At 37.8% G+C, this 21,578-nt stretch overlaps 1 protein-coding gene across 1 annotated transcript in view; it reads left to right on the plus strand.

The window, feature by feature from the left end:
- LOC109073856 (lethal(3)malignant brain tumor-like protein 3) overlaps nucleotides 1-21,173 on the plus strand; it is a 58,621-nt gene extending 37,448 nt beyond the window's left edge. The window contains exons 14-18 of the mRNA XM_042746278.1: nucleotides 6,852-6,966; nucleotides 8,607-8,709; nucleotides 11,325-11,468; nucleotides 18,012-18,116; nucleotides 20,998-21,173. Coding sequence (XP_042602212.1) covers nucleotides 6,852-6,966; nucleotides 8,607-8,709; nucleotides 11,325-11,468; nucleotides 18,012-18,116; nucleotides 20,998-21,172 — 642 coding nt within the window. The 3' untranslated portion in view covers nucleotide 21,173. The remainder of the gene's footprint in view (nucleotides 1-6,851; nucleotides 6,967-8,606; nucleotides 8,710-11,324; nucleotides 11,469-18,011; nucleotides 18,117-20,997) is intronic.
- Nucleotides 21,174-21,578: the final 405 nt, after the last annotated feature.

The raw sequence follows: 21,578 nt of genomic DNA on the forward strand, positions 1-21,578 counted from the left end.
GAAGCAGCTGTAATTAACTTGGAGGAAAAAGACCTTTACGTCCAGGTCTTTGATGGTTGTCTGCAACGCCCTTGACTGTCACACAGGACAGAGACAAAAGGGTTTGATTTATCTGGCATGTCTGGATCTAACCTGTTTACAGGGTGTCTATGCAGTAGTTTATATGATAGCATTTTAAAAAGTCTTAAATCCATGGCATTGTAAAAATTAGAAGTTGTTAAAAAAAAACTTGAATTGCGTAGAATTGTTTTCAATTTGTTGTTCGTTTACAATTTGTTAAATTGTATTCACAATGGTGTTTTTCTCTCAGCATTTAGACAAGCTACTACTTAAGAAACCCACCCTTAAAGGGTTAGTTCACCTGAAAATGAAAATTAGCCTGTGTTTTACTTGTACATCCTAGGTGTATATGACTTTCTTCTTTCAGAAAAATCCAGTCAGAGTTATATTAAAAATTGTCCTGGCTATTCCAAGCTCTATCATTGCAGTCAGCAGGGTTTCTGTTGGATGTCTATAAGACGTCAAATAAAGCATGCACATCCATAATAAAAAGTGCCTCACACAGCTCCGGGGGGTGAATAAAGGCCTCCTGTCGTGAATCCATGCATATTCATAAGGAAAATATCCATATTTCAATCGTAATAAACACTTTTCTCTCACTTCCAGTATCTGTCAGATGCGGAAGGCGTTCCAGCGGATGACGTAGGACATTGGTGTTGTGTGATTAGTGATGAATGCAGAGAGAGAAAAGAACAAAACAAAACATTGGTCATGAATTAGAAGTAAAACCTGAGGATTTGTAAAGAAAAATGCCAGAGGATTTCAATATAAGCCAAGAGGAGACTGGTTTTCCTTTGCAAAAGTAAGGCAACTTTGCTTCTTTTGCTCCTATAAACAAACTCGCGAGACGAGCATATCTCAAAGGCGCGCGCACTGCGCATACGTCCTACATCATCCGCCGGAACGCCTTCCGTATACGACAGAGACACCTAGGATGGTTCGGGGGTCAGTAAAACAGGCTAATTTTCATTTTTGGATGAACTAACTCTTTCACCCATCTCTTTTAGAGAACTACTGACCAGTTTCCCTTCTTCCTTTCATTGCAAAAACACTTGAACAAGCTGTTTTCCACCAAGTCTCGGCCTTTCTCACACAGAACAACCTCCTCAACGGCAACCAGTCTGGCTTCAGAAGTGGACATTCAACCGAGACTGCCTTGCTCTCAGTTGTTGAAGCCCTAAGACTGGTTTGAGTCTTACCTCTCAGATAGATCCTTCAAGGTATCTTGGAGAGGTGAGGTGTCCAAGTCACAACATCTAACTTCTTGGACCACTTCTCTTCTCTGTCTACATGGCATCACTAGGTTCTGTCATTCAGAAACATGCCTTTTCTATCACTGCTATGCTGATGACACTCAACTCTACCTCTCATTCCATCCTGATGATCCGACGATAGCTGCTCGCATCTCAGCTTGTCTAACAGACATTTCTTGCTGGATGAAGGACCATCACCTTCAGCTTAACCTTGCCAAGACAGAACTGCTTGTGGTTCCATCAAACACATCATTACATCAAAATTTCACCATCCAGTTAGGCACATCAACCATAACTCCTTCAAAAACAGCCAGAAACCTTGGAGTTATGATTGATGATCAGCTAACTTTCTCAGACCACATTGCTAAAACTGTTTTATAGATTTGCTTTGTCCAACATTAAGAAGATCAGGCCCTTTCTTTCGGAACATGCTTCACAACTCCTTGTTCAAGCTCTTGTTCTGTCCAGGCTAGACTATTGCAATGCTCTCTTGGCAGGTCTTCCAGCCAGTTCTATCAAACCTTTACAATTAATCCAGAACGCGGCAACTAGATTAATTTTAAATGAAAAGAATGCACATCACACCTCTGTTTATCAATGTGTTACCAATAGCTGCTCGCATAAATTTCAAGGCATTGATGTTTGCCTACAAAACACCATTGGCTCTGCACCCCTTTACCTAAATTCATTACTTCAGAATTATGTGCCCTCTAGAAGCTTGTGTTCTGCAAGTGTACGTTGCTTTATTGTACCATCCCAAAGAGGCACAAAATCACTTTCATGGACTTCTTAATTAAATGTCCCTCCTGGTGGAATGACCTGCTCAACTCAATCCGAGCAGCTGAGTCCTTAGCCATCTTCAAGAATCGGCTAAAAACACATCTCTTACATCTTTATTTGACATTCTAACTCTAGCACTCTCTATTCTAATTATATTCTTTAAAAAAGAATTGTCCCTTTTAGACTTGCACTCTGTTCATTTATAGGTTTTTTTTTTTTTTTTTTTTTTTTTTTTTTTTTTAAAGAACTAACACTAGCTTTTCTAATCATTTTATATTCTATTTGTTTTCTTTTTATTTATTATACAATTAACAAAAGGAAGAAACTAACAATAGCTTGCTCTATTCTTTTTCTATTCTGTTTTCATTTTATTTATTATATAATAAAAAAACCTTGCTACGTGTACTGTGTTAAGATAACTGAAACTTATAACACTTGCATATCATTGCTCTTTTGTTGATTTTGATTGCTTCCATTGTCCTCATTTGTAAGTCGCTTTAAAATAAAAGTGTCTGCTAAATGACTAAATGTAAATGTAGAACAAAGCTTAATAACTTTTTGTTTGTTTGTTTAAAATGAAGTACTAAAAAAATTACAACTGAAAACTAAAACTTAAAAGCTATATGAAAACCTATATAGACCTGAAAAAAATGAAAACAAAACAACATGGCTAAACCTTTAAAAGTAAAAAGAAAAAGTAAATATGATAATAAACAAATAGTAAAATCTCATTTAAAAGTAAAAAAAAAAAAAAACTATAATAGTAAATAATTTGTTTGAGCCATAAATGAATTAAAGCAATTAAGAAGTTTGTAATATGTTTCTTAATATTAAGAGTGATTTTGTTTTTGATATATGCTTTTTATGTTATTTGTATTGTATCATATGAGTTTTATACATGCAATACATGTGTAACAATTTGAAGGAAAAGAAGGAAGAAAAAGGATTTTGTGCTAGACAGTCGTTTGACCGAGGGAAAAGCTAAACTTAAGTGTAAAATGGTTCAATTTCTTTTATAATGTAACTTGACAAAGAAAACGTAAACGTTTACACTGCAAGTTATGGATTCCCATGTCAAATCCTTTGTGAAATAGCTTTGTGGAAATAGTGAAGAATGGAAAAAGAATCAGTATAATTACATCAGTGATACTATAATTACACTGGTTGTGAACAAAGCAAAAGCAAAACGAGATAGAGAGATTGCAAAATGGATGAAGTCATGGGTGGACGCATGCAAACTGGAAGGAGATTAAAAGAGAGTGAGACTGATGAGAAGAATGCAAATGAAACATTTCTTTATCTCAAACTGTCACGCAGTAAATTACAAAAGCCAGTCTGGTCTGGATGGGCGGCAAAAAGCCAGTCCACTCAGCCTCCACATAATGACTGTCAGCTGTGCTGTGAACACCACTAAAAACACAGCTCGCCTTTTTAGTCCACCCCTGTTCCTGCAGTCCGGCTGATTTCCCAGGAACACGTTTTATCAAAGTCCTGGAGGCAGGCTGTCATTTAAGGGCTGTTGCTCTTTTCTTCTCATTGTTGTGATTGCAGCAGCTCTTTTCAAAGAGTTCTGAGAGTCTCAAATACAATATGACCGAATCACCCTGCCAGCCGTCTGATCGCTGCCAACGTTTCTTTAAGATTCCTGTTAAAACGTTAATGTCTCTAGAGATGCGCATTGCAATATGAAGATAATCTTCTCGAGGGACCTTGAAATGTTAGTAGCCAAGCTGTTCCTGCTTTCATCTGAAGGGCCGTAAGGTGTTTTGTACCTTGTGTAAAAATAAAATCTCTGTTTATCACCACACAACCAGCTCCTCTGAGATTTGTTGTGACGTTCACGCAGTGTCACCAGAGAAAGACACCATGAACCTGCAGGAACAATTTCTCCTGGCCTTAGGTGTCTCGATTAAGGGCAGTCTTCCTAGAGCAATGGGTTAGACATGATTTTTTTGGGCTTTACATAATGACACAAGTATACCAGTATATTTACTACCAGAGACCTTAGTAAATCACATCGTATTCATTTAAATCAGGGGTGTCAAATATATGGTCCACAAAGGTTTGAGCAATAATGTAAAATAATACATAAAACATTATCTTGAAAATTAAATAAAAAGTGTATTTTTAACTTAAAGCAGAACAAATTGCTCATTTATTTGCATTGATGCTACACCTTGGGACACAAACACACAGCTCAATATGGATCAAGCGGCGCCATCTCCAGCAGCAAATAACTGATGATAGCTGTGTTTTAATGATGCTTGCGTGGAAAGTATCTTGTGATTTTAAAGATGTCTAAAAGAAGAAATTTGACCTGGAATCACAGATATTTAAGAAGAAAAGCAAAGAAATTATTTTGTCCTGTAAGCTAAATCAGTATGTTTAATCACAACGTGTGTCTGTAGGAAAGTGTACAATATTAACCAACACTGTGTGGTGCACTAGACAGTTTAGTGTGGAAAAGTAGGTAAGATAGGGGTGTGCGATATTTGTTTTCCACTATAATATCGTAATTTTTGTTTTAATAATGTGCAAGCTGACATTATGTAACTTTGCAAAAAAAATAAAAAATAAGCAAAACACATCTTGAGAGTCTTTCACTACAGGATAAAGGCTGTTAGAATGCAGTTATAATATAGTTTAATATATGGAGGCAAAAATGCAACATAAGAGCTCTTGATTTTATATTTGTATCACAGTATTTAAGTAATATCACATGAGTAAGGGGGTTGTTTTCCTGAATATCAGCGCAATCACAAGTGAATTGATTTTATGCAACAGTTTTATGCAAACAAGATGTTAGTATTACTGTAAATGAGTTTTGGTTTAGTCACAGTGTTGTCTGTTTGCTGTTTCACTGGAGTAGAACATTTGTGGATCTCCAGCAACAGTGTGTTTTGTTACTGAATGATTCTGTGTTTTTGAACAAATCATTTGAGTCAGTGATTCATTGGCCCCATTCATAAAGACAACCGTCACTAGCATCGTTTCTAAATGAATCAGCCATTTTGAATGAATCTTTTGAATGAATGAGTCAATGAATCACTCGTTAAGATGGGGACTTGCAGACACCTACTGTTAGTTTTAGGTTTGGTTTTATATTTACTTATACGTTGCAGTCTTAATCCAAACAAGGTACTATCTCAAAAAATAAAAAAATAAAAAAATAACTAAATAAAATAATATAAAACGGTTCACTCTGAGCAGAATCGATATTTTAACGTTTCTGTTCCAGCGTTCCTCTGTATTATTACTGTTCCAAAATCGGTTTGAGTAGAAGAAATACTGGTTAATAATGTTGTATTTTAAAAACATTTTCTTTGCCTATAATAATAATAATAAAGAATGGCGTTTTCTGATCTGGTAGCCTATCTTAACCCGCTGCGCTCAGTCACAGCCAATACAGCATCATCTTTTCTAGATTTTGGCCAAATGTAGGCTACTAAACAAAAGAAAAAATCTATTAACACTTTAAAGACATCAAAGTATTTTTTAAGATATTTAAAAATGTTTGCTGCATTGTTAAAAAAAACGCTACTTGTATAAGATTGCGTTTTGAGAGTGAAAAAAAAAAAACATAAGTCTCGTATAGGCTCACGTCGCATTTTATTAGCCCTATTACATTCAGAAATAATATAGGCTAAAATGCCGGTAGGCTTAAGCAAAATGTTTACAAACATTATAGACACAGTTTCACTCCACAACAAATCCTCTAAAGTTAAGGTTATGCATTTAGGCTATAAAAACATCAATCCAAAAACCAATTAATTTAAGGTGAAACTGATGCATTGGAACGTGTCACAATGAACCGTAACTCACAATTTTTTCTTTCGTTTTGTTAATCTGTCAATGATTTAAGTGAAATATATTTTATGTATATGCCTATATATTTCATTTTATGTAAGCCTATAGTTTTATTCTGTTTTCTCTGTTCACAGAAGCGCTGCGGGTGTATGTGATCTATTGAATCTAAACTCTTAACGCCGGTGCATTGCCATTGCGACTTACCTATGAAGAGTTCACAGCTAAGCGGACATTTCACTCGTTGGCTTCAGCGTCACATTTGCATAGACAACACTACTGGAATTCATGATTGGTTGACAGCAAATTTCAAATAATAAATGGAACGATAAAATAACGTTATTAACCGGTTAATGGCCATTTCAAATTTTCGATTCTGTTCGGAACTATAAAATTTGATTTAGTTTCTGGTTCTGTTCCTGTCAAAATTTAGTTTGTTTCCAGTTTCATTCCTTGAACCGGTTCAGAGCCCTGAACAAAAGGTTATTCAGTGAGCACAAGGTGACATTTTCTCCAATCCGGCCTTCAACCTTAAATGAGTTTGACACTCCTGATTTAAATACTCTCCTCCCATAAATGTTGCATCTGAAAGGGAGACTCTTTCAAATGCATATGCAGTAAGATCAGCTACAAAAATGACTGTGTTAATGTCTTTTCATCACTAATGTTTCACTGTGTGACTATAGTAAATCCTGCCAGTAGTTTTTTAACACCAAAAGAGGTTTCTGGTGCAAGCTGTAAGCAAACCTGGGGATTTACTAAATGTATTAAATTCACGGAGGTTTATGTTTAAACCAAGAACGAATTACAAACTTTACCATGAACTTTAAATGTCAAAGATTTTACGATGTATTTGCATAGTGCATAAGTGCATAGTGTATAGTGCATCATTTGAGACGCAGCTTTATTGTTTTTTAGCATTGTAAAAGAGTGATCTGCATTGCTCTCTCTTAGATCCATTTTGATGGCTGGACAGATGAATATGATTACTGGATCGATGCAGACAGCCCAGATATTCATCCTGCCGGGTGGTGCGCCAAAACCGGACATCCACTGCAGCCGCCCATCAGTGAGTACAGACAGATTTCACACAAACCTTAGCTAAGAGACACGCTCGTGATGGAACAGCTGTTGCAAATGTCACACAGCAAGACTTGAGGCCTTCAAAGATACTTGGCTTTGAATTTAAGGCAGCATCACGTGTATTCCTACGGATAAGATGGGCAATGCACAAAGTATATTTTATTCAGTACTGCAAATATCAAAGAAATATTTGCATCTTCTTAAAACGGACAATTTGTTTTATATACCTATTAATATTGTGCAGCATGCTAACATCTGAAGCTATTGGAATTCATTGTTCCTCTCATTCACTTTGTGTGACGCATGGATATGATCCTATTTAATATGTTCCAAATATTTTCCTGTAAAACAAAACAAGAAACTGACTAAGATTAGATTGTTTTGTGTAGTGTGTATAATGCAGAGCAGATGTTTTTGCACTAAGGTTTTGTTTTGAGAGCGAGCACTGACAGTTTCCAACAAGATGTTTTAGTGATTCAGCCCTAAATGTTGAGTTAATTGCCACTCAAACAGCGTTCTCTATCATCTGTAAATAGACTGCCTCAGACGCTCTAAATGACAGCCATTTTCCTCTTCATTTCATGGAAAATTGTAGCCGGTGGAGAGAGAAGGAATTATGTGGGTACAAAAGAGGGATGGAGTGTCTAACAGTCCTCTCTCTTCCTCTCATGTCAATATCTTCTATTAGCTCCAGAGGATGCTGGGAAAATGCTGTTGAACAATGAGCTTTACTCCAATCAGTCTTGCTGATAATCTTCCTCTCGTTCTCGTTCTCGTTCCCTTCCTCTGTGTCCATGGAAACGGATCGGAGCAATGTTTAGAAATCAGCAGCTGGCATCAGGATGTGACCGACTTACTGAGAGAGAGAGAAACAAAACGAGTGTGAGAAAAGAGAGAGAAACCAGGCAAAGAGAATACATCCATCAGAGTCTATATATACTCTGAGTCTTATATATTTTCTATATATGAATCCGTACCTGAGTCTATATACACTCTCGATATAGATCTATATGTACTCTTAAATTAATCTACATCTTGGTTGTCTCCTTGGTAAACAAGTACACTAACTTCTGATTAAATCTTATTAATATTTTTCATGATTGCGGAAATGAATCCACAACTGAGACACAACCATAATAATTTGTATAAAAATGGACATAAATCATTTCACAAACTAAATATTGTGAAGGTTTGTATTTTGATCTTTGTTTGGATTATTGTTTTTAGAATGGATTTTCATATCTTACTTGAAGATTGAAAGTGTCAACACATGAAGAGTTCACATCCGAAAGCCTCCAAGTGCCATCTGAAATTTTCTTCTAAAATGAGCACTCTTTAAATGTAAAAAAAAATAAAAATAAATTATGTGAGTTTCATGTACAAAAAGAACACATTTTAAATCTGTTATTTTGAAGACAGATCAACCCTTGGGACATAAAAGTGTCAAAAGCTGAAAAAAACACCCATATCTGTATATTACATTTGATTTTGTTACATTTTGTCTCGGTGAAGCTCATGTGTGCACTGTGTTACACTTCATGTACTTCATGTGTAAGTTGATATTGTGAATTCCCGAGTGAGGATGATGTATAACGTGTGATGAGTTTCTGTGTGTTTTCTTCATAGCTCCTCAGGACATGTTTGAGACATCCGAGCAGGGCGGCTGTCCCACGCCAGGCTGTAAGGGAGTGGGTCACATCAAAGGAGCCCGCTACTCTGGACACCACAGGTCAGTGTGAATCTGTGCGGATGTTTATTTGTTTGACATCAGAGTTTGGTTAATCTCGATAATTTGAACACTGTTTAAGGGTGCCTAAAAATAGGGCAGCTGACCACTGGTTCATGATACAGTTCATGCGAACTCCAGTATAGTTTGTTTCTGATGTGAACTTGGTCGTACTAAATAAACTCCTATTGCTGAAGTATGAATTGGTCAAACTGTGCATTTCTCAACTCACTTTCAGTTTATATCTCATTTCCAGCTGCCTTCAGCAGAAATTGACATTGCATTAAAATGCATTACTTATTTAACTACATTCAATTTGTACACGTGCCATTCTCTTTTGCACTTCGGAAACAAAAAAAAAGTGAGACCAGAGAGCTACGCTATCCATGCATTTCTCCATCTTCTGCATAGTCGGAAACCAAGCAACAGAGATAAAAAGCTGTTTATCAAATATGGCAAACGTAAGCTCAAATGTGCTTGTGTGACATTGGTTCTCGTGTGTCAAATAAGCATGTGATGCTGATAGGCTGACGCTTCGTGATCTGTGTGTCTGTGAGAATGAAGGGCACGGTTTCATCTGATACACAAACTCAACCACACGTGATGCTCACTGTGTTTTCAGCATCTGCATCTCAGTATATGAGAGATGAACACTCATGATCATCATCTACAGATCTGCTCTGAGAGTCACAACCTTTTACCATTTACTTTGAGAAAACTACTAAGACACTGAAACTGAAAGATCTTCATGGCAGCCTGTCTAAAAGTCTGGTCTAACTTGAACAAATTATGACAGAAATGTATTATGATTGTAAACTAAAAGGTAATTATTTGTTATTTAAAATATATTAAATATAAGTATTAATTGTTATACAGTACTGTTGCGCATTTGACAAAAAATAAAAAACGCATTGTTTTGTTGCAAATTGTTTTAATTTTATTACATTTTAAAAGACTGAATAAATTGTTGAAGTTTTATTAACTCATTTAATTAGACATTTTAATGATAAATTTGTATCGAATCATAAAACAGCATTCAGGAAAAAATTAAACAGATTTTATGGGTCCCTAAATTAAAAGGTAGCTCTGTGGAGTTTAATTGTGAACAAACAAATTGTCTTTACATTAATTCTCAAGGTCAATCAAACATGTGGAAGGTATTTTATTCCCCATTAATGATAAATAAATATCATGATAAATATCGATATGATGTGGAAAAAATACTGTGATGATATTTTTGGCCATATCGCCCAGCCTACCCTGAATATCATCTTCAGCATATCCTAGCTCAGTCTAACCTGACTAATGATCACTGGTCTTTCTGCTCTAACACTGAGGCTCAGATCAGCAGGAAAGGTGTTGCATGTCTGTTCTCTGATGTTTCTATTTTTAAATCACTCAGAGGGCAAGAAACCCATACTGAACAAAGCTCATATGGAAAATATCACTTTACCGAATCAAACATGTTTCATATGTGTGATAACTTCTAAGCAAGGGATTCCCAAACTTTTTTTTTTTGCCAGCTGAACCCCTTAGACAATATATTTACTTTAATATCCAACTGAAATTTTAAGTTACTGTAAATTTTAAGTCAATGATTTAACAACACATTCACACGTGTCACTTGATCACGTGACCTGCAAATAGATAAAATATTCAAAATAAATAATATAAAAATTATATTTAAAAATTTTTAGTCTTTTATTTTGACTTTATAGGTGTATTTTGTGTTATTACATTACTGGTGTTTTAAGTATATATAAAGAATAATGATGAGTATTACAATAATAGTAAAAGTAATTTACAATAATAACAATAATAATAATAATAATACAATAAAACAACAGCACCAATAACAATTGTTATTATTATTATTATTACTATTATTATTATTATTTTAACTGTAAATTGAACACAGAAGGCATATTGCTGTAAATTACAATTGTATTGTAAAATAAAAAATGAAAATTAATAATTATAATAATATTAGTTTTCTAAACATTACACAACATTGTAACATTAGTTACAATACTAATATTGCCTTAAATTCTTTCTAAACATTCACACAGTCAAGCTTTTATTTTGTTAGAATACTAATGAAATGCTCAAGCTATTTAAGTTTATGCATTGTTGCAAATTATGTGACTGTGAAAATAAAGTAAGCCTTAGTGCACATTGCATTCCCAAATGTTAAACTTACAGCACATGCAGAATCAAGTTGATAAAAACCTCAGATCATCACACAGCGCTGCGCTTCACTCTAAGACGAGGTGCAGAAGACTGTAAAGTTATTTGATTGAATCAGCTGTAATCGCGATTTATCACACAGCCCTATTTATTTTAATTTGACTCTTGATATAATTAATTATTAACTTTTCATCAGGAAACACTGCCCAACTGAGCAATACTCAGAATAAATGATAGCTAGTACATGCATAATTTAATTCCATGACTTTATGAATTTAAGACTTCCTGCTCCTATTTAAGACCTTTTTAAGCCTTAATTTGTGAAAGTATGAATTAAGACTTTAAGACCTGTGACTAGATACAAAGCAGCTACTGAACTGCAATGATAGATGAAATGTTTTTAAATTGATCGGTGTTTCCTGGTGTTTCAGTGCCGTGGGTTGCCCGTATTCTGATATCAACCTGAATAAGGACTCTGTTCTGCCGGATCGCTTGAGCGGAGAGATGCCGGGAAGCGGAGTGGGTCGGCCACGCAGAGCAGAACCAAGCGCAGAGATTTCAGCTGATGCTAATGAGTGAGTGTTCGTTTCTCTGATGGGTTCTGCTGAAAATATTTAATATTTAAAGAGCTCTAATAATGGAGAACCCCTTAATTAATAGTTGGATGTACAGTACTGTGTGTCACACAACTCCTGCTCCAGCAAACCCAAACTGCAGAACTGACTGGGAAGGATGAATGATTATCACACCACAACCATGACTGTGATGCTGAGATCCATCTTTTCACACTGAGGGACTCAATAACTCAATTATTACAAAAGCTGCACACATTCATCGATGCTCAAGAAGGCAGTGCAATGTATGAAGAGCAGGGGGTGTAAACTTTTGAACTGGAAGATCCTAATAAATTGATTTTACTTTATGGTTTCTGAAGGACAGTAGTAACTAAAAAACAAACAAACAAACGAAAAAGATATTTCATATTTGTATATATTCTGCAAGAGGTTTATAAACTGGGATCACTATGCACATTTATGGTACACTATGCAAATGTATGCCCCTAACTGTATATGATCGCCCATATTAGCACATCTACATGTGTTCAGTAACTTGCTGGAGACATGATTAAAGAGTAAAGAGTTTAGGCAATCATAACAGTGTTCATTTACATAGTTTTAAAAGTACAGTAGCAGAAACAAGCTATTTCATTATAACTGTCTACAGCAGACAATAGTGGCATTTTGCGATGCATTAAAACTAAATGACTGCTGTTATTATTAATAAGGCTGTCTTTACTCTCAAGCTGTGCCTTATTTATTACCTCAGAGTCAGCTCATGATGTTTCTGGCCTAGTAATTTGAAAGGTTGAATGTTGATAACCATGTCAGAGATGCATTCAGAGACTTCAGCCTGAGTGTCACTTAAAGGGCTTTTCAAATCTGAACAGATTTTAAAGCACCAGGTATCATACACCTGGTGACTTTGTAAATGGTTACAGAGGGAAAACTGGGCATCATGCACTAAATGACTGAAGATCACACACTACCTGGTCTTGTGTTGCCAGATCTTTGACTGAAAGCATATGGTTTGGTCTCTATAGCTGCTTTAGCTAGCCAATACAGCCACATAGGTGAGAAGAGGTCATCTGAATAGGATCCACAGCAACGAATAACAGTTTGTTTTGCTCATTGACATGTTTATACAAGAACAGAGTGGTGTGCAACTATACTGTACATGCCATTTTTAATTTTTCTGTACATGCCATTCTAAACACTGTGCCAACAGTAACTAAAGTCAGCTTCATTGTTTGTAGAGAGAGACAGACGCAGACAATTTACACATCTCTCCTTCTCTCTCTCTCTCTCTCTCTCTCTCTCTCTCTCTCAAAATGGCCATATTTGAGGAAAAAAAAAATTAAAGTAGTTTGCATTACTTGATATAGCTGTCTGCCATTTAACATTTCTATTGTAAAATGTATCGTTAAAAGTTGACTAATATTAAATGATTTGTAGCTTCATCTTAACTCGCTCTCTTTACTCTCGCTCTCGGCCAGTAACACCTGCTCTTTCTGAGTCCATCATTTGTGCTGTGCAGTGGGGCATGTGAATAATGGCAGTAAAAAAAATAATAACCACAATTCTTAGGGAATAATAAGAATAATGGAAATTGCGTGTAAACGGGAGTGAAGAGCTTTGCTCTTGACATGTAAACATCATAATGCAATTAAAGGGTTACTCCATCCCAAAATTGAAAATTTTGTCATTAATCACTTACCCCATGTCGTTCCAAACCCGTAAAGCTTTTCTTTGAACTGTTTGCTTTCATTTTAGACATAACCAACTGAGTCTTCATGTACACCTTGTGTGTTTTGACAGTATTAGTACAAAAGATTACTTAGTTCAGTAATCAGGCACTGTTTGACAGGTTTTTTAGTGCAAGCACTTTGGCACTTTGGGAACTAAGAAAAAGTGACGTGACATACAGCCAAGTATGGTGACCCATACTCCGAATTCGTGCTCTGCATTTAACCCATCCAAAGTGCACACACACAGCTGTGAACACACACACACCGTGAACACACACCCAGAGCAGTGGGCATCATTTATGCTGCGGTGCCCGGGGAGCAGTTGGGGGTTCGGTGCCTTGCTCAAGGGCACCTCAGTCGTGGTATTGCTGGCCTGAGACTCGAACCCAAAACCTTAGGGTTAAGAGTCAAACTCTCTAACCACTAGGCCACGACTTGCCCTTGTGCATGTCAGACCAGCGACCAAATGCGTGAACATTTAAAAGCACATGCAAATAATGTACTTTTGTGATTGCGAATAAGTGCAGTGTCCTGTGAGAGTAACTCTACTGCTGAGTTAACACTGATGTGAATGTATGTGGTGTTGTACAGTATTGAGACTGAGGTGTCAGAACTGCAACTGTCGCAAACCCCTAATCCTTCCCCGAGATTGGTTTGCAGTGATCAACCTGAAGGATGCATGCTTTTATGTCTCGATTCTCCCTTGACACAGGCCGTTTCTCCACTTTGCGTTCGAGGGATGGGCATATCAGTACAAAGTCCTTCCCTTCGGGCTGTCCCTGTCACCCCGTAAGATTACGAAGATTGCGGAGGCAGCCCTTGTTACCATAAGAGGACAGGGCATTCGCATTCTCAATGACATCTCGATGACTGCCTCATTCTGGCTCAGTCCCGGGAGCAGTTGTACGAGTACAGGAACATGGTGCTCAGTCACCTCAGCCAGTTAGGTCAACTGGGAAAGCAAATTCTCTCCAGTGCAAAGGATCTCTTTTCTTGGTAAGGAGTTGGACTCAGTCAACCTGACGGCACGCCTTACAGATGAACCTGTTCGGTCGATGCTGAATTACTTGAGCTCTCTGAAGCGCAGGACAGCGGCCCCACTGAAACTGTTTCAGAGGCTCCTGTGGCATATGGCAGCTGCAGTCGCAGTAACAATGCATGGATTGCTTCATATGAGGCTGCTTCAGCATTGGCTTCACGACCAAGAGCCAAGATGGGTGTGGCAACATGGCACGCACCGAGTGACGATCACTCCGGCCTGTTGCCAAGCTTTCAGCCCATGGTCTTTAGCAGGAGCAGGAGGGTGTGGAATATAACCTTGCAGGAGCGGGACAAAAAAAAATAGTCCTGCGCACACCTCTACTGTGGAGTTCCTCCATCACCCCCAGCAGCCAGATGTGGCGGAGGGTCCGGCATCAGGCCTAACACTTGTAATTACACCTGTTGGTTGACCCCTGTGCTAGGCTAGGTGTTCATATGTTGTGATTAGGGGTCGATAATCAGCGCCGATATTAAGCATTTTTATTGTTATCGGCATCGGCCATTTTCAAAACCGATTTGCCGATAAAACCATTTTTTTTTTTTTAAATGCGCGATCTGGCACTGATCCAGCCACCTCAGTCAGAGCGCACCGCTCTGTGGCCTAGACTAAGTCCCGCCCATCGTCCGTCTGATTTGTTGGGAGTCACGAGCCTGGCCAATCAATACGGCTGGCGCGGCTGGAAAATGTTCCGCTCTCCACACCGAAAGCACAGTAGCTGCTTCAGTGATCATCATCACACATCAATAAGTTATCTCTCGAAGGTAAGAATGCAGTAAACGTTCCTGAAGTTGCAATAATCACTACACTGAAGGTGCAAAACACCTAAATATAATCGATTTATGATGACAAGCCCCGTTCAGTTATTATACTGTGAATTCCCGGTCAATGTCCGTCATTGCAGTGATATGCTTTAACGGATCATCACATCAGTGCTGAGATAGTGAAACTAAAACCTACTTCTCTCACCATTCGGGCCAATTTAACGTTATATTGTGGAATAGATTATCAACACGAATGAATTCACTCACGTCTGCTGCGGTTTTTTTTTTTTGTGTTGTTCACATAGCTTCACTGAACAGCGTCCGTTCCGTTAGGGCTCTTAGTCAAAAAAATTGCGCATATTGGAGAAATATTGCTTTATTCTAACATGATTGCAAAATAATTTATCATACAGATTCAGAATTACCATTATGCAATTTTGAAGAGCTGAAAGGGCATCAAGCGCGCGCCCTGACGCGACGCGAGCTCCCTATTCCTGATTTAGTTATCTCCATGGCCGCGCTCTCTCATTTGACTAATAACCAGGGTGCGATTTGCGGGGGGGATGGGGGGGATTTCCCCCCTTCTGGTCTATGCATCCCTGCCTCTGCTGATAACTTTTTATCCCCGGTGGGGATAAAAACATCATGCAAACCCGCTCTGACGTCCAGATCTGAATCAAATGATTCGCGATACGCGATCCGATTGAAGCGCATCGAAACAGTTAATCATTTTGCGACGCAATGGTTTAACTGATTCGGAGTTTCAAAAAGCTCCGTTATGTTCTTTGCTCGCTTTCTCAATGTAATTTGTTGTTTGAATAACCGTGGACATTAAATCATTACAATTAATAGGCCTAACGTAGGCTTACAATGTTTTTATTAAACTGAGATCACACTAAATACAATTTCCGTCGTATTAAAAACATTTCATAAAATTTTTCAAAAGCATCCCCCCCTCTGTTTATTTCACAAATCGCACCCTGCCTAATAACCCTATGCTAATAACGTAAATTGTCAATAATCTCACATTGCACGTTTCTGGATGACGCTGTCCTGGATACTTCCTAGTTTGTATCGCCGTGATAAAAAGTCAAACAAACATTTTACACATCAAAAAAAAAAAAAAAAAAAAAAAACACTATTACAATATGGGTTGTGTGTGATTTTAATGCAACTCTGGGTTGCAAATAAAATGCTAAATATAACACACACACATATATATATATATATAGAGAGAGAGAGAGATAACATTTATTTTCCATTATTTGTTCATTTGTTGCTGTTTAAATTTGCTTTAAGTTTTACTTTGTTTATAGGATGCTGCTGATGGATGCTCCCAGCACTTTTATGTTTGTTGTTATTATTAATATAATGTTGTTATTATGAACAGTTCTCAGAATTAAGATGTGTTGAAATAATTTAAAGAGAGTCTTTGTCAGAGGCCTTTTATTCTTAATTTTGACATTAATTTCATTTTTACACTAGACACATATCGGTTCAAAATATCGGTTATCGGTCTCCTTGATCTGTAATAATCGGTATCGGCATCGGCCCTGAAAAATGCATATCGGTCGATCCCTTGTTGTGATCCCCATGGTGATCCCATGTGTGTATTCTTTCATGGTATGGTTCCCCTCTTGATGAGCCCGTGTCTGCCACTCTGCCGTCCATTGACGTGGTGTTGCCTCCCTCCTAACTGGGCCGGAGCCACCTTAGAGACATTCCATATGTTTTACTGCCTTTAATGCCCAGTCCATATGTGTAATTTCCACATGATGCCTCCCTGCGAGCAGGATGTGGATTCCACAGCGTCCCTGGAAAGAGCACGCTTTCCCAGTGTTATTCAATAAGTCTTACTGTATTGCTCTAGTGGAACAACAGTAATAGACTCTCTCCACGTAAGCCCTGTCCTATCTTCTGCCCTAGTTTCCAAGGGGGGACCAGGTGGCTTACTAGGGGTGCTGGAAGGGGCAGCAATAGTGGTGCTTTGTTAGGGATCCCAATTCGTGACCGAGTGAAAGGGAACCTCTCGGTTACATATGAAAGTGAAAGTGAAAGTCGTGACATTTGCCAAGTATGGTAACCCATACTTGGAATTGGTGCTCTGTATTTAACCCATCCAAGTGCACACACACAGCAGTGAGAAGTGAACACACCGTGAACACACACCCGGAGCAGTGGGCAGCTATATCCAGTGCCCGGGGAGCAACTGGGAGTTCAGTGCCTTGCTCAAGGGCACTTCAGCCATGCACCGAGACTCGAACCTGCGACCTTCGGGTTACAAGTCCAATTCTCTAACCATTAGGCCACAGCTGCCCCACTGTGCCCCACTGTGCCCCACTGTGCCGTATGTCACCCCTGTTTCCTGAAGGAGGGAACGGAGATGTCACGTCCCATTGCCACAGTTGCTGTACCGGGAATATGCCTGAATATGCGGTGCACCTGCTGCCTATTTATGCTTTTGTCGTGACAAGCAGCAGCTAGATGCAATTATCGCATGCCAATATGCATTGGCTCGTTTAGTTTACATTAGAAGATGATAGGGCTCTCAGGTGAGATCCCAATTCGTCAGTCACCAATGTGACATCTCCGTTCCCTCCTTCAGGGAACGAGGGTTACATACGTAACCAATTTGTTCACCATTACAAAATTAAGGCATTTTTGGTGCAAGAAACTTGAATAGCAAATAGTGGACACAAATGGAAAATAAATATAAAATCAAATGGAAAATTTGACACAAGTGTACAGTATGGCCACTCAAATTATAATCTGGAATTTGAATTGGTGTACTTATTTGTTTATTTTAAGGTGAGCTCAGTGAAATATAACACTTGCTATTGTAAACAAATTAGCATAAATTATCATATTTGCACTTGATTTGCTTATCATATCCTGTCAGGCCCTGAACAGCACACCTGTGCTGTTTGAGATAAAACGGAGGACTTTGTCACGTCTGGCCTCTTTCACAGTGATGTGTTCATTTATCACCGTCTCGCCTCTGTTTCTCCAGCAAACCCGTCACCTCTGCCCCATCACACCCGGAGAAACCCAGCACGGCAAGCGCTGCCATGGAAACGCCACCAAAGAAGCCCGTCGGCACGGAGACCAAGCGAAGGTTAGGCTCATTCACTCTCTTGGTGATTCATTTGGCATAAAAATTAAACTTTTATGTTGCTATTCTCATTAATGTAATAAATTGAATTTTATTAACTCTCTCCCTGCCCTGCTCCCTCCTTTTAACATGCAATATGGCAAACTAAAGAACAGAGCCTCTGCTTTACCCTAGTGAAAAATAAATATACTGAAATGTATGTGAAATACATATATTTCATGCTAAGTATGCTCCAAATACATTTATATATTTATGTGCTGCAGTTGTACTTTTGGTATAACTAAATAGTACTAAACTGGCATATTAAAGTCTGCTAAATTGGAACAACTAAGTCTGTACTTAATGTACTTTAATTGTGTTAAGTAGTGCTGAAGTCCAACTAAAGATATACTGAAGTATATTTGATTGTGCTGAAGTGGAACTGTACTTCATATTATAATACTCCATCCCAAAATGAAAATTTTGTCATTAATCACTTACCCCCATGTCGTTCCAAACCCGTAAAAGCTTTGCTCGTCTTCGGAACACAATTTAAGATATTTTGGATGAAAACAGGGAGGCTTGAGACTGTCCCATAGACTGCCAAATAAATAACAGTGTCAGGGTCCAGGAAAGTATGAAAAGCATCATCAGAATACTCCATCTGCCATCAGTGATTCAACCGTAACGTTATGAAGAGACGAGAATACTTTTTGTGTCTCTCCAAATCATCTGATACAGAAGAGCATACGAAGCCTGCTTACTGCTCAGAATTGCCAAAATGGCGCTATGCTGATGTGGAGAGACACAGAGGAGAGGAATTATTGAATAAAGTCGTTATTTTTGTTTTCTTTGTGTACAAAAAGTATTCTCGTCTCTTCATAACGTTACGGTTGAATCACTGATGGCAGATGGAGTATTCTGATGATGCTTTTCATTCTTTCCTGGACCTTGACACTGTTATTTATTTGGCAGTCTATGGGACAGTCTCAAGCCTCCCTGTTTATGTCCAAAATATCTGAAATTGTGTTCCGAAGACGAACAAAGCTTTTACGGGTTTGGAACGACATGGGGGTAAGTGATTAATGACAAAATTTTCATTTTGGGATGGCGTAACCCTTTAAAGACATGTGATATTCAAAGATCATTCAATCCTTATTAATAGTGATAATATACACATTTTAGGCATAATATTAAGAAATGTGTGTTGTGCACAAGTAGTACTAAAAATAAAGTTTAGTTAAAATGATTATATCAGTAAGTCTGATATGTCAGTAAAAATGTTAATAGGTTTAAATTACTCAGTAGAAAATAAATGTATTTTAAATATTTTTTTACTAGGGTTAATAATTTTTTAGTCTAATGTATTCTTATCAGCACTTGAATGTGGCTAAGTTTAATAATAATTAAAAAAGAAAAAAAAAAAGATTTTGAAAAAAAGCTGAGAAAATGGTGTTTTTGTCCCAGATTTTGTGCGGATTGGATTCAGATCAATGATCCAAACAGTCAATTGCTTCCATCAACACCCCCTAAAGCTTCACAGTCCTGAACCACTTCTTTGGTCAACAATTCATTCGTTAACGTTAGGCGGTTTTAAAAGAGTTAAGTACATCAAAACAAAACAAACCATTATGATTTTACAATTTAAATAATATGAAAAAAAGTAATTATATATTATAGTAATGAGTATGAAATTGTTTTACTTTGCCGTAATGAGAATGTCAGGAGAAAATGTGTTGACAAGATAATGTCACATTGCAATTAAACCTAACAAAGACTTAATTGTCTTTGCAAAATAAAAATAAAAAACATCAGGTCTGGATGGATGCACACTACTGTCCTCTGACTGACACACACACACACACACACACACACACACACACACACACACACAGCTGTCCTTGACTCTGTCTAACAGGCTGATTCATTATTTACTCAGAGTAAAATGATTTTTCTCAGTTGTGTTGTTGACATAATGACCTGTTAGTCAACAAGTCTTATTTTCACCCAAACATGTTGCAGCAAACTGTTGCAATGACTTACACAGGAAGGTCGTGCCATCGCTCACTGTGTCACGACAGAGATGCTTTAAACAACATCTCTGAAGACACACGTTTATTTATTCTGAGATTGCATTTCTCCTGTTCAGCTGTTCACAAATATCCTTGAGAAATTTCTGTTTGTTTTACCAAACGGATTTGCATAATGAGCTTTATATTACACACAAAATATATGCAAAATCATACCTTGGCTATAATAAATACTAGATCAGCGCATGATCCTTATATGAGCTAAAGTAGTCTTGCTCGACACACTGTGTAGTAAGCCATTCAAAGCTGCGACTGCATTTGAAATGGAACACTAGCTTGCTGCATACTGTGCAGTATATGCTTTATACCACCTACACAGTCTGATGTCACATGATTTTCCATGTTGCATTTTTGATTCCTGTGTGCCTTGTGCTCTCATTTCAGTTGTCTAACCCCACCCATCTTGTTACCTGATTATTGGTTAATTCGCCCCATCTGTGTTTCCCTCATCACCCTCCTCATATGCTCCCTATTTATTCTCCTTGTGTTTACAGTTCTGTGTGAGTTTGTCGTCGAAAGTTGTGTGTGCCTTGTGTCCTGCCCTGCCTTGTACTGCCTTGCCGTGCCTTCCCCTACGTGGTAGTTTCTGTTTTTTTGTTTTATTTTGTTATTAATAAATGCCTTCCTGCGATTGAGTCCTCGCCTCATCCCTGAACCCAAACCTGGACAGATCTGGGGTGTTTGTAGCTATACACACTACATACAGCATAGTAGGAGTAGTATGGTAGTGCTCTATTCTGAACAGAGTTGCTGTCACGTATCCCATCTGCCTGTGTGTCTCGCTCTGATGATGTCATGATGATGTTCTCCCTCAGGGTTGGTCGGCCCTGTAAAGTTCGGAAGGTCGAGGAGCTGCCGCAGGAAGAGGAAGTGGAGAGTGAGGTGTCATCAGTCACCGAAACCAAAGGTAGATCTACACCACCCTCGCTATGTGTTCATATTATAATTGCATGTCATTTGGTGGACGTCAGGATTGAGCCTGGAAATTAAAACAAGAATTACAATCCTGTTTGACTGAATCAGAATCAGATTTGTATGTTTACACACAAGAAATGTATCTTCGTGACAGAAGCTTCAACAACTGCAGTAAACAACACACAACAGTACACAAATAGTAAAAAATAAAGACAAGTGAATAAAGAGGCATAAAGAGAATAAAAGATAAATGGGCAGCGTCATTTAAAGTGGTTTTAATAAATGTGGTGATAGGTACTGTAATCACTAAAAGTATTTTAATAAAAATAAGAGAAATAAGCTATTCAAAGCCTGGTGGTTTAAGTTTAAAACATGAAAAACGACATGACAAAGAAAAACATTCAGGACACGCACACAAAAAAAACTGGTTCTTCAGTGGTTCTTTGTGGTAGTTGACGTGCTATATAGCACTATCTTTAAA

This window comes from Cyprinus carpio, chromosome B20, assembly GCF_018340385.1.
Source record: "Cyprinus carpio isolate SPL01 chromosome B20, ASM1834038v1, whole genome shotgun sequence".
Classification (NCBI taxonomy): Eukaryota; Metazoa; Chordata; class Actinopteri; order Cypriniformes; family Cyprinidae; genus Cyprinus; species Cyprinus carpio.